Source organism: Paramisgurnus dabryanus, chromosome 7 (assembly GCF_030506205.2).
Source record: "Paramisgurnus dabryanus chromosome 7, PD_genome_1.1, whole genome shotgun sequence".
Lineage (NCBI taxonomy): Eukaryota > Metazoa > Chordata > Actinopteri > Cypriniformes > Cobitidae > Paramisgurnus > Paramisgurnus dabryanus.
Genome location: NC_133343.1, coordinates 8,336,039 through 8,347,739, shown reverse-complemented (window position 1 = coordinate 8,347,739; position 11,701 = coordinate 8,336,039). Strand labels below are relative to the sequence as shown.

Here is an 11,701-nt window from a genome sequence, read left to right as displayed (position 1 = left end):
TTTTTATGCAATTAAAGGTGCATTGTATAACTTTTAGAAGGATCTCTTGAAAGAAATTCAATATAATATATAACTATATTATCAGTGGTGTATAAAGACTTTATATTATGATCTGTATTGTTTATATTACCTTAAAATGAGTTGTTTTTATCCATATACACTGTGGGCCCCCTTAAATGGAAGTCGTCATTTCATGCCGTCATGTTTCTACTAACACAGTCTCACCCCATTTCGTCAATATTTGACGACACTTGACCATTCGTCATATGTTGACGTGAAGGCTATACCTTTCGCGTCATTTTTTGACGAACTGGGGACTTCAATACTATTACGTCCGTTGCATTCTCTTTCCTATTTTATTACCATTTGCGCGTCGGTTTAGGGTTAGATTACGCAAAATTAAACAGTGTACGCGAAATTAAACAGTGTACGCGAAATTAAACAGTTGTCACCTGGCGTTGGGGTTAGAAACAGTTGTCACCTGGCGTTGGGGTTAGAGTTAGGTTTGGGTAGGGATGTCATTACAGATGTGGCCTTTAAAAATGCGCGTCTCTGAGACCAGAATGCCGCGGAGACTTCCGAAATTCTGCGAGATCCCGCAAAAGGGGGGTTCGGTGGGGGACGCAGGAAATATAAAAACCTGTAGAGGGCAGGCGTGTTTCTTGTAGGCCATACTGACGACAATGTGTGTGCTCGACTTCATGCTGAGCGTATACTGTATGATATTGAAGTAACATGACACGGATTATCGATAGACTTTGCTGTCATACAAATGCATGCTTTTTGGCAAACATTTTGTTGGCGAAGTTTTCTTTTGCCAGTTACATAAACAGTCACATATTCTTCATAAAAATCCGACTCAAACGCGCATCATTTGTCTTATTTTTTTCCGTGTACTTACAGTGAAGAGACGTGATGTATGATAATCGAGTCTTATAACAAAATAATTCGCAAAGACCTTTGAAGAGACCGAGCGCATTTACGCAATATCATTAACTAGTTTATCTAATTTTACATTTAGTTCATTTTTGCATCTGAACGTTTTAATAGCTTTAACATGGTTGTGGTGCGCTTTTCTGCATTACTGAACAGTAGGCTACTTTTTATATTATCATGTTTCCCTTTACATGTTATGAAACACGATAAAAAGTATGCATTGGTGTTTAATACATTTCACTGAGAATTTGTATAATATGTTATACTTGTACTAAGGAAATAAAATCATATTGTGAGTGTAAATATTCATAAATTCGATGAGTTTCTGAGGTGTTTGTCATCGGCAAAATGCGCAGTTTCTTTGTTGCCGATTAAAAACCGTTGGCTATGTGATTGTTTAAAATTGACATTTTTTCTACTTATTATTAATTAATGTTTTGCCTACATTTACTCAAATAATATCAATGTGAAAATATAAGTAAATCATACTTCAAGTTAGGCGTAAAACTAACACATTTTTTATGTCAAATAGAAATAATAATAATTTGAAATATGCAATTATTACAGTTTTAAAAACTTAAATATAGGCTATTACTCTGACCTTTTTAAATATATTGACTAAAATAATCTGTAAATGTAATACTTATATTATTAAGGCGTATACATCAAATAATATATGTACATTTTACACAAAATATCTGTTCTATTTTTAGTAATTTATTTTCCAACTAAAAAAATCGCATTACTGCATTAAGAGATTTTATTAAGTTACTTTAATCATTTATTTTAGAGATATTTACAAAGCCACTGAATCAATTTTAACAGTGTGTACATTATGACCTTACGGTAGACTATTATTAAATGCATATAAATAAAAATATGTAAAACTAAATAAAAAAGATATCATACACGGACTGTATGTAAGCATACGTTTTCTTGTTCGGTGCACGTGGGTTTAAATGCCGTTTTTCTAAAGAAGAATTTTAAAACTTTATTGGTGGTAGTTGAGAAGAATTCCTTTTTCCATTTCTAAATCATTTTGAGCGCAATATAAATATATCATATTGTTATTCTTATTATATAAGAATACGCAATTTTTACAACATTTTTAACATATATAAAATATACGTTAAGTATGTTGTGTGTATTTCCTAATTACAAGCTTTTGATGAAATTGCACCAAAACTGAACGTGCATAAAAACATAAAAAAGTCATTTAAATAAGCGAAAAATCTTTTTTATGAGCTCAAAATTTTGAATATAATGTGCTATTGCTGAAAATTGCCCATCTCTAAAGGAGAATATTCATCTTTAAAGTTTAAGAAACAAAAAAGTACTGATAAGCATTCTCAAACATATATATTCTGCAAGCACTCATTTATCCATAATGATGTAATTTATTTTTTAATAACATATTGTCGCTGTCGGGCAAAGATACTCTCTGGACACCAAGACCATGTCTATGGGTTCAAGAATAACAAAATATTGGCCATTTGAAACTCGAAAGTCATCACTTTATTTTGTCCCATTGTTTTCCATTTTGCGTGTGGTAAAACTCCTGTGCGCGTCGTTCAAATTCATTGAAATTTCGTTCACTTGTAGTTTAGCAAGTATGTGTAATACAATTTCAATAATGTTTTTACACTGCACATCGTCTGAGGAAATCCGAAGTTGCGTCGAGGGGAACCAAGCTGACAGCCGCGACAGCAGAGATTGTCACGTACCTACAAAAGGGTACTGGAAAAAGTTTGCATCTGACCTGCAGCGATATCATTCTGGCTTGGTGGGATGTCAGCCAGCGAGAGTCCTCTGATTCTGACCTTGTTCTTTTACTCCTCAGAGTCTAAAACCAGGAGGCCATATTAAGTATTAGAGCAGCTATGGTTGCGCGTTTCACACACCTCTCCAAACCACGTTGTTAACACCATGCTTGTTCGACTTCATGCGGCGCCGCAAGAACCGACAGCCGGATGACGTCAGAGTACCGCGAGAATGATTCAAGAAATCATATTTCGCCTCGCTCTCGCGATACTGTGACGTCTTCCGGCTGTCGATTCTCGGGGCGCCGCATGAAGTCGAACAAGCCTATTGACAGCAGCAAAAGCTACGCATGCGCTTTTAACTTGTAAAACTCAATGGTGTATGGGTAATGTAGTCTCTGCTCTCGGTGGGACGAATTAGGTAGCTATTGTGAAGGGCGCTTTGAAAAGCGGCAGCGCAGCCAAATAATTAAATTAAGCCTCTGATTTAAACAGATGTGCAAATGAGCGTTCTGGTACGCTAGAAGTACGTTCTGGACGCAGGGAGAGTGGTACGCTCAAGAGCTATATTTGGAAGTGGCGGTACTGAGTACTGGCGCCTACCGGCCCACATTAAAGCACTGGTGGTAGCAAAGGTAGACGGCCCTTTAAAAAGCAAAAGAAAGCTGATAAAAATGAGAAACCTACACTGAAATAAATTGGAGTAGGATTTAGGCTACTTAACAAAATCTAAACATTTTTCACTCAGAAAATGCTAGTAAATATAAACAAAATTATCAGCAGCTTTAACTTTATTACTTTTTTAATTTTAATTCACTCTTTGTTTCAGCGATGTTTATAAATATACTATATTTTTGCATTTTGATGACAAACTGTTCAACACTGAAAAGAAACTAATGTAATCTTCCTGATTTAATCACGTAAAACACAAGTCTAAACACAAGCACCACTTTTCTGAATGATGATAATCACAAACATCCCAGAGTTTGTAAACCAATTGTTTGTAAAACATATTTAATGCTAACTTTACTTAAAAATTCAGAAAATATTTTTTACAGTGTATAAATAAAAAGACATGAAGGAAGATAATTCCAAAATGTAATTAATTGTACATGGTTTAGCTGCTTGTTTTAGCAGCTACCAGTGACACAGAGTCAAGAAATTAAAAACCACCCACCCCTAGGTCTGCCAATTCTTTGCCAACCCCCAATGCTAATCGATCACCTCATCAAAGAAAACCGGTTTATCCAGTTTTCAGCAGCGTGTTGGGTTTTAATATCAACCCTTGAAGTTTCTTTGTTAAAATGTAATTTAAGCAAATAGGCCTAATACATACGCTGTATGTTATTTTAAATGAATGTTTATAACTTATAAAATTAAGTGGATATCAGGTAACTTAATTTGACATATGTTGATATAACCTACACTGTAAAAAATCCAATTAATGAAATGTTGGACGGGCAAAAATATATAAGTTAAACCAATTTTTTTGTTTGAGCTAGTTGAGAAGACATATTATTTTAAGTCTAGATAAATCTGTGTTTAAAACATTAAATGAATGGTTATTTTCAAATCCAGTCAACATTCAGAATGGCTAATGTTGACTGAACTAATTAAGACAAATCAGGTAAATATGTGGAGTTATGACAGCTATGTTTTCTGACAGCAAAATGCTCCTAATATTACTGTTATTTGGTCACAACATGTAATTGTAAGAGTTGTTCAGGCGTGAATGTATGTGCTTAAAGTTTAAATATGCGGTCGGTTAATAAAGATAGCGTCTATTTAAACGTGTGCTCTGACACTTTCGGACGGAGATGAGCTCCATATGAGCTCCAGAAAATCACCAGCGCTTAAGCGCTCACACCCCGCCCAGCGCAGCCTCGCCTCGGCAAGCGCATCAGAAATCGACTGCTGGCTCTGATATCTCTGTGGCGTTTAAACGTGATTTAATTCATTTTAATTTCTCATACTTAACAATGAAAGGGTTATGTTTTAACCCTTGTTGCTCATGTTGCTGGTACTTTGCCTTAAAGAGTCAAAGGGCGTTTCTATGTGGCGCTGCGCAGACAGTTCGGCAACGAAGACATCAAAGTACCGCGAGAGCAAGTCGAAATGTTACAAATGGTCCGACTTTACCTTTGCTCTCGCGGTACTCTGATGTCATACGCCGACAAGTCAGCGCCGCACCATTTAAAGTCGAACACACAAAGCGTCAAGGCAGGGCCGCTGGAAGTCATTTTGAACAGGGGGTGCTGTGAATTTTTTTACCAAAAAACCTATGAGCCTATAGGCCTATTTAAAATACATTTTAAAAATAAATATATTGAGATTTACTACTTTATTGTCATATACACTTCAGGGCACACAGCCAGGGTCTGAAACACACAGACATCATCAGTTCTCAGATGAATATGCGCTATTAATCAGAAGCAAAAATACTTATCCCAGGGGGAATTACTTTCGTTACAATTTACATACAACATATAATATTATAACAACATATAATATTAATTAAACTTCACAATTTTCAATGTCCATGCGGACGAACATATTTTACTTTCGTTTTTAAGTTAGAATCACACGACAGATGTAAAACATTCTCACATTAACATACCTAGTATATTTTTATATAGATCTTTTTTTTACTAAATAGTACTATTACTGTCTTTTTTAAACTTATAAATAATTCATAATTTGAACAAAAATAATGATGGGTTTAGTTCTGATATTGTATACTTTTATAAAGAAATACATGGTGTATAATTACATTTTTAGAATAGGCTTTATATAAGGTTTGTACTGTAAAAATACTCTATTTGTTACAAACAAAAGATAAAGAATTTACAAACGTGTGGAGAGCCATTTCAGCACTTGGACAGCGAAATGTTTTTTTTTAAAGAATTACTTAAAATGTTTTCTCATCTCACCATATCTACAGGTGCAGAGTCATTATATACAATAAATCCGTTGGGTAGCATTTAAAAAAAAAACATTTAAAAGTAGATGCATTTGTTTAAAGCAAAGCATTTATTTACTTAGCTTACAGATGAACTTACAGATGAAGCAGCTATTTAAGCCTTCTAACCTCTCATAATTGGTCATCATTTATGTCCAAGAGACTCAATAATAATCTGTTACATTTTAATCCTTTAATTTTTCATATTAAAAAGCGTTTTTGTGCTGCTGCGCATCCATGTATGTAATAAACAAACCCGCGTTGTCATTCCGTTAATACGCATATTATCAATGCGCTCTTTACTCGCGCAGAAAAAACTCGCGTTTTCATGAGCTAGGGGACGAATGTCCAGGAAGTTCAGTATTTCTGTATGGGCATGCATCAGGGGAAGGTGTGTGAGTCTTTTCTGGGTCATGGTGCTGCTTACCAATGTCTTCAAAAGACGCAAGGCAAAGAAAGTGCGCTCGGATGAGGCCACGGATAGGCACAGACAGTAATGAAATTAAAATCCAAAATACACGTAATAACCTACGTGTGTCAAAAATAATTTCCTAAAATATTCATAAGTAATATATCAATTGTGCAAAATATTTGTACTTAAAAAAAATATATTTCTCGCTTTCCCGCGACCATGCTTCAAGGTCTGAAGGAAAGGATACCTGCCCGGATCCCACGCACGCATCTGCAGTTATATACATTTTACAAAACCAGTATTCATTAGATTTTAAGAACTTTTTTGCCACTTTTAAAACTGTAAAACTAAATAAAAACGATATCATATGCCGATTGAGCATGTAAGCATATGTTTTCTTGTTCGCTCCACGCAACACGGGTTTAAACGCCGTTTTTTTTCTAAAGAATAATGTTTAAACTTTATTGGTGGTGGTTGAGAATAATTTATATTGCAGAATAATGTATATTGCATTTTAGCGCAATATAAATGTATCATATTGTTATTCTTAATATAAAAGAATACTAATATATTTTTTACAACATTTTTAACTTTAAAACATACATATAAAGATGCTTTGTACAATAGCTTTGCTTCTGACAACAATTTTCTGTAATAAATCAGTAAATCAACCACAAAATGTGTTGAAAGTGGCGAATAAAATGCTTGTCAATTCAAACAAAGGTGTATAAAACCGCTTTAATTAACAATAACTAAACTGTGCTCTTTTGCATACCTCTACTTTTCTCATGTCTTTCTTTATACCACCTTTATCTTTTTAAAATCTTGCCGCTTTTAGAAATAATTTGTTTGCATTTATTGTATACTGCACACTTTATTTGCATCAACTATACCCATAATAACATTTTCTACGTTTTTCTTTCAATAAAAATAAACATATTTATTATTGTCTTAACTTAAAACTTTGTTTTTTAATATATATATTAGATTTTATATAAATATGTTTTAAAAGTGTTGACTGCGAACGTCTGAGATAAGATATCTGGAAGGACCTATAATATACGCCTATAATATATGTACGTTTTAAATTAAAATGTCTGTTCTATTTCTAGCCATTTATTTTGTTTTGACCAACTAAAAAATACATAAGTGACATTAAGAGATTTTATAAAGTTACTTTAATCCATTATTTTAGTAATATATTTACAAAGCCACTGAATATTTTTACTGTTATGAATAACGGCTAAAAGGATTAAAAAAAATCATAACACTGACTGCCTATATGCGCAAGAAAGGTATTATTAAAGTTTTAAATATGTCAAACTAAATAAAGATATCATATGCCCACTGTACAGTATGTAAGCATAGGCCCATGTTTTCTTGTTCGCTCTGCGTGGGTTTAAACGCCGTTTTTAAAGAATATTTTTTAAACTTTATTGGTGGTGGTTGAGAAGAATTCCTCTTTCCATATGTAAAGCAATTTAGCGCAATATACATGTGTCATATTATTGTTCTTAATATATTAAGAACAATAATACTAATATATTTTTACAACATTTTTAACTTTAAAACATGTATTTTTATACCACATGAATCTCTTTAAAATATTAATACTTTTAGAAAAACTGACATAATTATTAATATTATGAACAAACAATGAAACGGTGTCAAAATTCGACAACACAAATAATTAAGATATTCATTGTAAATAGAGTTAAGTGTATTAGGCTCACACTAAATTCTTTGTTGCACTTAGTATAAATGCCCATTGCACGTACAGTCATCTTAATATATGTATGCGCTGTTATGCTGGCAAGAAGTGGTTGACGTCACTTTGCTGTTTTAATAGAAATGTTAAATATTCAGCAATGCCCTTATTAACTTCTGGAAACAACCGCAATGACAACGCATATAAAAATGTAGTTTTTTATGCGCCACCTGGCGGATTTTCTGTGAAGCGAAACACATTAAGGGAAAAGGGAAAGTAGCCCCCCCGAAAACACTTGCAGAATTCTGCGTGACTCCGCGAGACGATTTGGCGAATGCCGCGGGAGAAAACGCGCGTTTTTAAAGGCCACATCTGTATGTAAATCTAACCCTAAACCGACGCGCAAATGGTAATAAAATAGGAAAGAGAATGCAACGGACGTAATAGTATTGAAGTCCCCAGTTCGTCAAAAAATGACGCGATAGGTATACCCTTCACGTCAACATATGACGAATGGTCAAGTGTCGTCAAATATTGACGAAATGGGGTGAGACTGGGTTGTTTCTACAGTAACCCTAAATGGATAAACTGTTCTATAATAAAGCAATAAGTCCCAAGAAACAGTGGGTTACCAGTGCATTTTATAACAGCTAAGGGGCATTGTTAGCCACGACGCGAAGCGGAGTGCCTAAAACCCTTTAGCTGTTATAAAATGCACTGTAACCCCACTGCTTTGCGGGACTTATTGCTTTTATAAAACGATTACTTCATATACATAGATACATACACACAAATAAGCTGTAATTATATTAGTACAAATATTAGTCTTCCGCCAAACAAAGTAGGGGAGAGCGGGGTATGTTGTCACACTTTTCACACTGTCTAACATTTACTGAGCACCATACATCAAAATGGTATAAATCTCATACCAAATGAAAGAAGGAAGGCACATATGTTGTATTCATAACATCTTTATATCTTATCTCATTACAGAGTTGTAGACTGTTGAATAGTGACTGTGCACTTGTGACAATTTGCCCCATCGGAGGGTAAGTTGTCACACTAGGGCGGGTAAGTTGTCACACTAGATTATCTAAAAATAAGAACACAACTACTTAATTGTGAATATTGATTTTAATTTTTAAACTCAAACCAAACTGGAAATATAAACATCCGTGCCTGGAGAATCTGGAAAAACAATTATTTCAATCCAAATAATGCACATTTCAATTAAGTGGCAAGACCACTTTACTTTGAACTTTGGTTCAAATGTTCTATGGCTTTCACATAAAACCAGATAACTGAATGGAACGCTGCAGATAACTTGCTTAACTTAACATGTTTAACCTCTGAACAAAACAGATGCCCTGTATGACTAATAGGACTCATCTCCAGAATCACAATTCTGACACACATAAATTGCCTTGCCTGAGGTGCAAGCATCATGGGCCCAATTGTTGCATTTTACACATTTTACCCAGGTCTCCTTTGGACGACTCTTTGAAAATGGCTCTACACAGACGAGGCAGAAGCACTCTTCATCATCTGATGATGACTCTTGCATGATTTTTCTTCCTTCCTTCCTTCCTTCCTTCCTTCCTTCAAACAACTTATTGCAATTACAAAGAAATTACAATATCACAATTTATCATGTTTTCTGAGCATGTTCGATGTGTTTGTTTGTACAGGGGCAAGTTGTCACATGTGACGACTTGCCCCAAAGTCATTGAGACAACTTGCCCCATACTTACTTGTGTGCTAATGTTGTCTAAATCTCAAGTTTAGCTCATCATATCACTTTAGCTAAAGTATCAAAAGACACTTTACGGTCTCCTCTATTTTGTGCAAAATAATCATTTTAAACATTCACACCTAACAAAGTTGTATTGCATAAAATGTAAAGTGATTTTTTTTTACTTTTTAAGCAGAAAAATAAGAAAATTGTGCTAACCTCAGATTACAGTGATCTTGACCACATGTGAACAGGAAGTTGACTATAGAAGAAGAAGTCACATAAAGTGGCTATTTGATTTTTGAGATAGAGCCTCTACTGTTGGAGTTATGAACAGTGTGACAACTTACCCGTGTGACAACTTACCCCGCTCTCCCCTAGTTCCTCAGAATCAATAGTGGCTGCAACAGAGCGCAGTTCACAACCAACACAGACGTAGCGAAGACACAATGAAAATATGATTTAAGACTGTGGTGTTTATTTTATAAATCAACATTCATCTAATTTAATTTATACATTAACATTTATATCGTGCAACTGTTGAAGTGATGATCAAATATGCTTGGAAGCATGCTGAACTCTTTCCCCGTCAGCGGGTTTTTTTTAAGTTGCCACCCAGTTTTAGTTTAATGCCTTCAGAAAAATTATCTTCTTTAAATAAACATAAAATATCAAATGAAAGAACAGACCATCCGCTTTCAAACAACAACAACAAAAAGAATCGTTTCATCCTACCTTCATTTGTTCTCTTATCAGTTATCACCTCTCAACTTTTCAGCTAAAAGCGGAGATAATTTCATTTTTGTGAAGAACTTTTGTAAGAGATCAGATTCAGAGCCATCAAAACTTACACATCATGCTAAATCCACCACAACGCTGTTGTGTCGAGTGAATGCGTCAGTGTTTAAGTTGGGTAAGATTGCCATCTAGTAGATAATAGCGGAAATATCAATTGAAGACAAAAACAACTCGGAGAACGTTTTCTCTCTATTGACGAAATGTACAGACAATATCTATGACATTTATCTGGATATCGCCATAATTGTGCAAATGTAGAAAAATAAAAAAATGATTAAAGACTGTGGTGTTTATCTTCATAATTTAGTACGCAGCAACAGTGGCGCAGTGATACTTATGTAATACGGTCTGAACCGTGGGTTTACCGGGGTATTTTATCACGGCTTAGAATGCGTTTCAACCAATCAGAATGAAGAACCAGAACGAGCCGTTTTATAAACCGCATTTTGTCACTTTGTGTCTCAAACGATGACATATTTGTACTATAGTGGCTATGGTAGCTTCTCGGTGCACTTTAAAAGTGAGGGCTGAGCTGCGGACTGAGCCGTTGGTTGCAATTCACAATCTCACTGCTAGATGTCGCTAAAACACCTTTAATCAATTAATTAAAAATATTGTCAGATTAATTGATTATCAAAATGACGTTAGTTGCAAAATTTGCATATGCATTTGAAAATACAATGCTTATTACATTTACACTTTACTAAGTAAATACAATATAGTACTGTGTAACGTGATGCTCTCAACACTGCAGGAAAGACACGAAAATAAGTCTGAAAAGGATCTGAAACATTATCACTTTTACTGGAAGCACACCTATCAGCTGTCTGTTACCTGAATTCGTCAGCTTTTCCTCTGTTTTTTTTTTTTCAGATAAACCGAGCCTGCACACACCTGAGGCCTTGGTGCGAAGTCACGTTGTGTATAATGCAAAGGTACAGATACAGTTTGTTCCTTTGGTCATCTAATCCACCCTTCAGGTAGACATATACTGCAAATTCATACCACTCCAGCCTGGGGCGAGCATTACAAACAGTGAAGCATGCCTTGACTTTGAGGTGTGAGAGATAACCTGCCCCACTGCTGGAATGATGGATGTGCATGAGTTGTACATAATGTCCTTGGGAGTGTTTGACTGTGTGTGTGTGTGTGTGTGTGTGTGTGTGTGTGTGTGCGTGCGTGCGTGCGTGCGTGCGTGTGTGCGTGTGTGTGTGTGTGTGTGTGTGCGTGCGTGTGTGTACCTGGTAATTATCACGTTGTTGGGACCAATTGTCCTTACAAAGATAGAAAGACCAGTATTTTTGTGACCTTGTGGGGACATTTTGAGGTCCCCATGAGGAAAGAAGCTTATAAATCAAACATTACATTATTTGGGATAAAAGCACCAAGAACCTAA

General features: G+C 35.0%; 1 protein-coding gene across 7 annotated transcripts in view; it reads left to right on the top strand.

The window, feature by feature from the left end:
* The window catches only part of gulp1b (GULP PTB domain containing engulfment adaptor 1b), a 74,541-nt gene that overhangs the window by 44,904 nt on the left and 17,936 nt on the right, over nucleotides 1-11,701 (top strand). For all 7 annotated transcript variants that reach the window (XM_073815362.1, XM_065240220.1, XM_065240217.1 and 4 more), the window contains one exon: nucleotides 11,179-11,240. In XM_073815362.1, coding sequence (XP_073671463.1) covers nucleotides 11,179-11,240 — 62 coding nt within the window. The remainder of the gene's footprint in view (nucleotides 1-11,178; nucleotides 11,241-11,701) is intronic.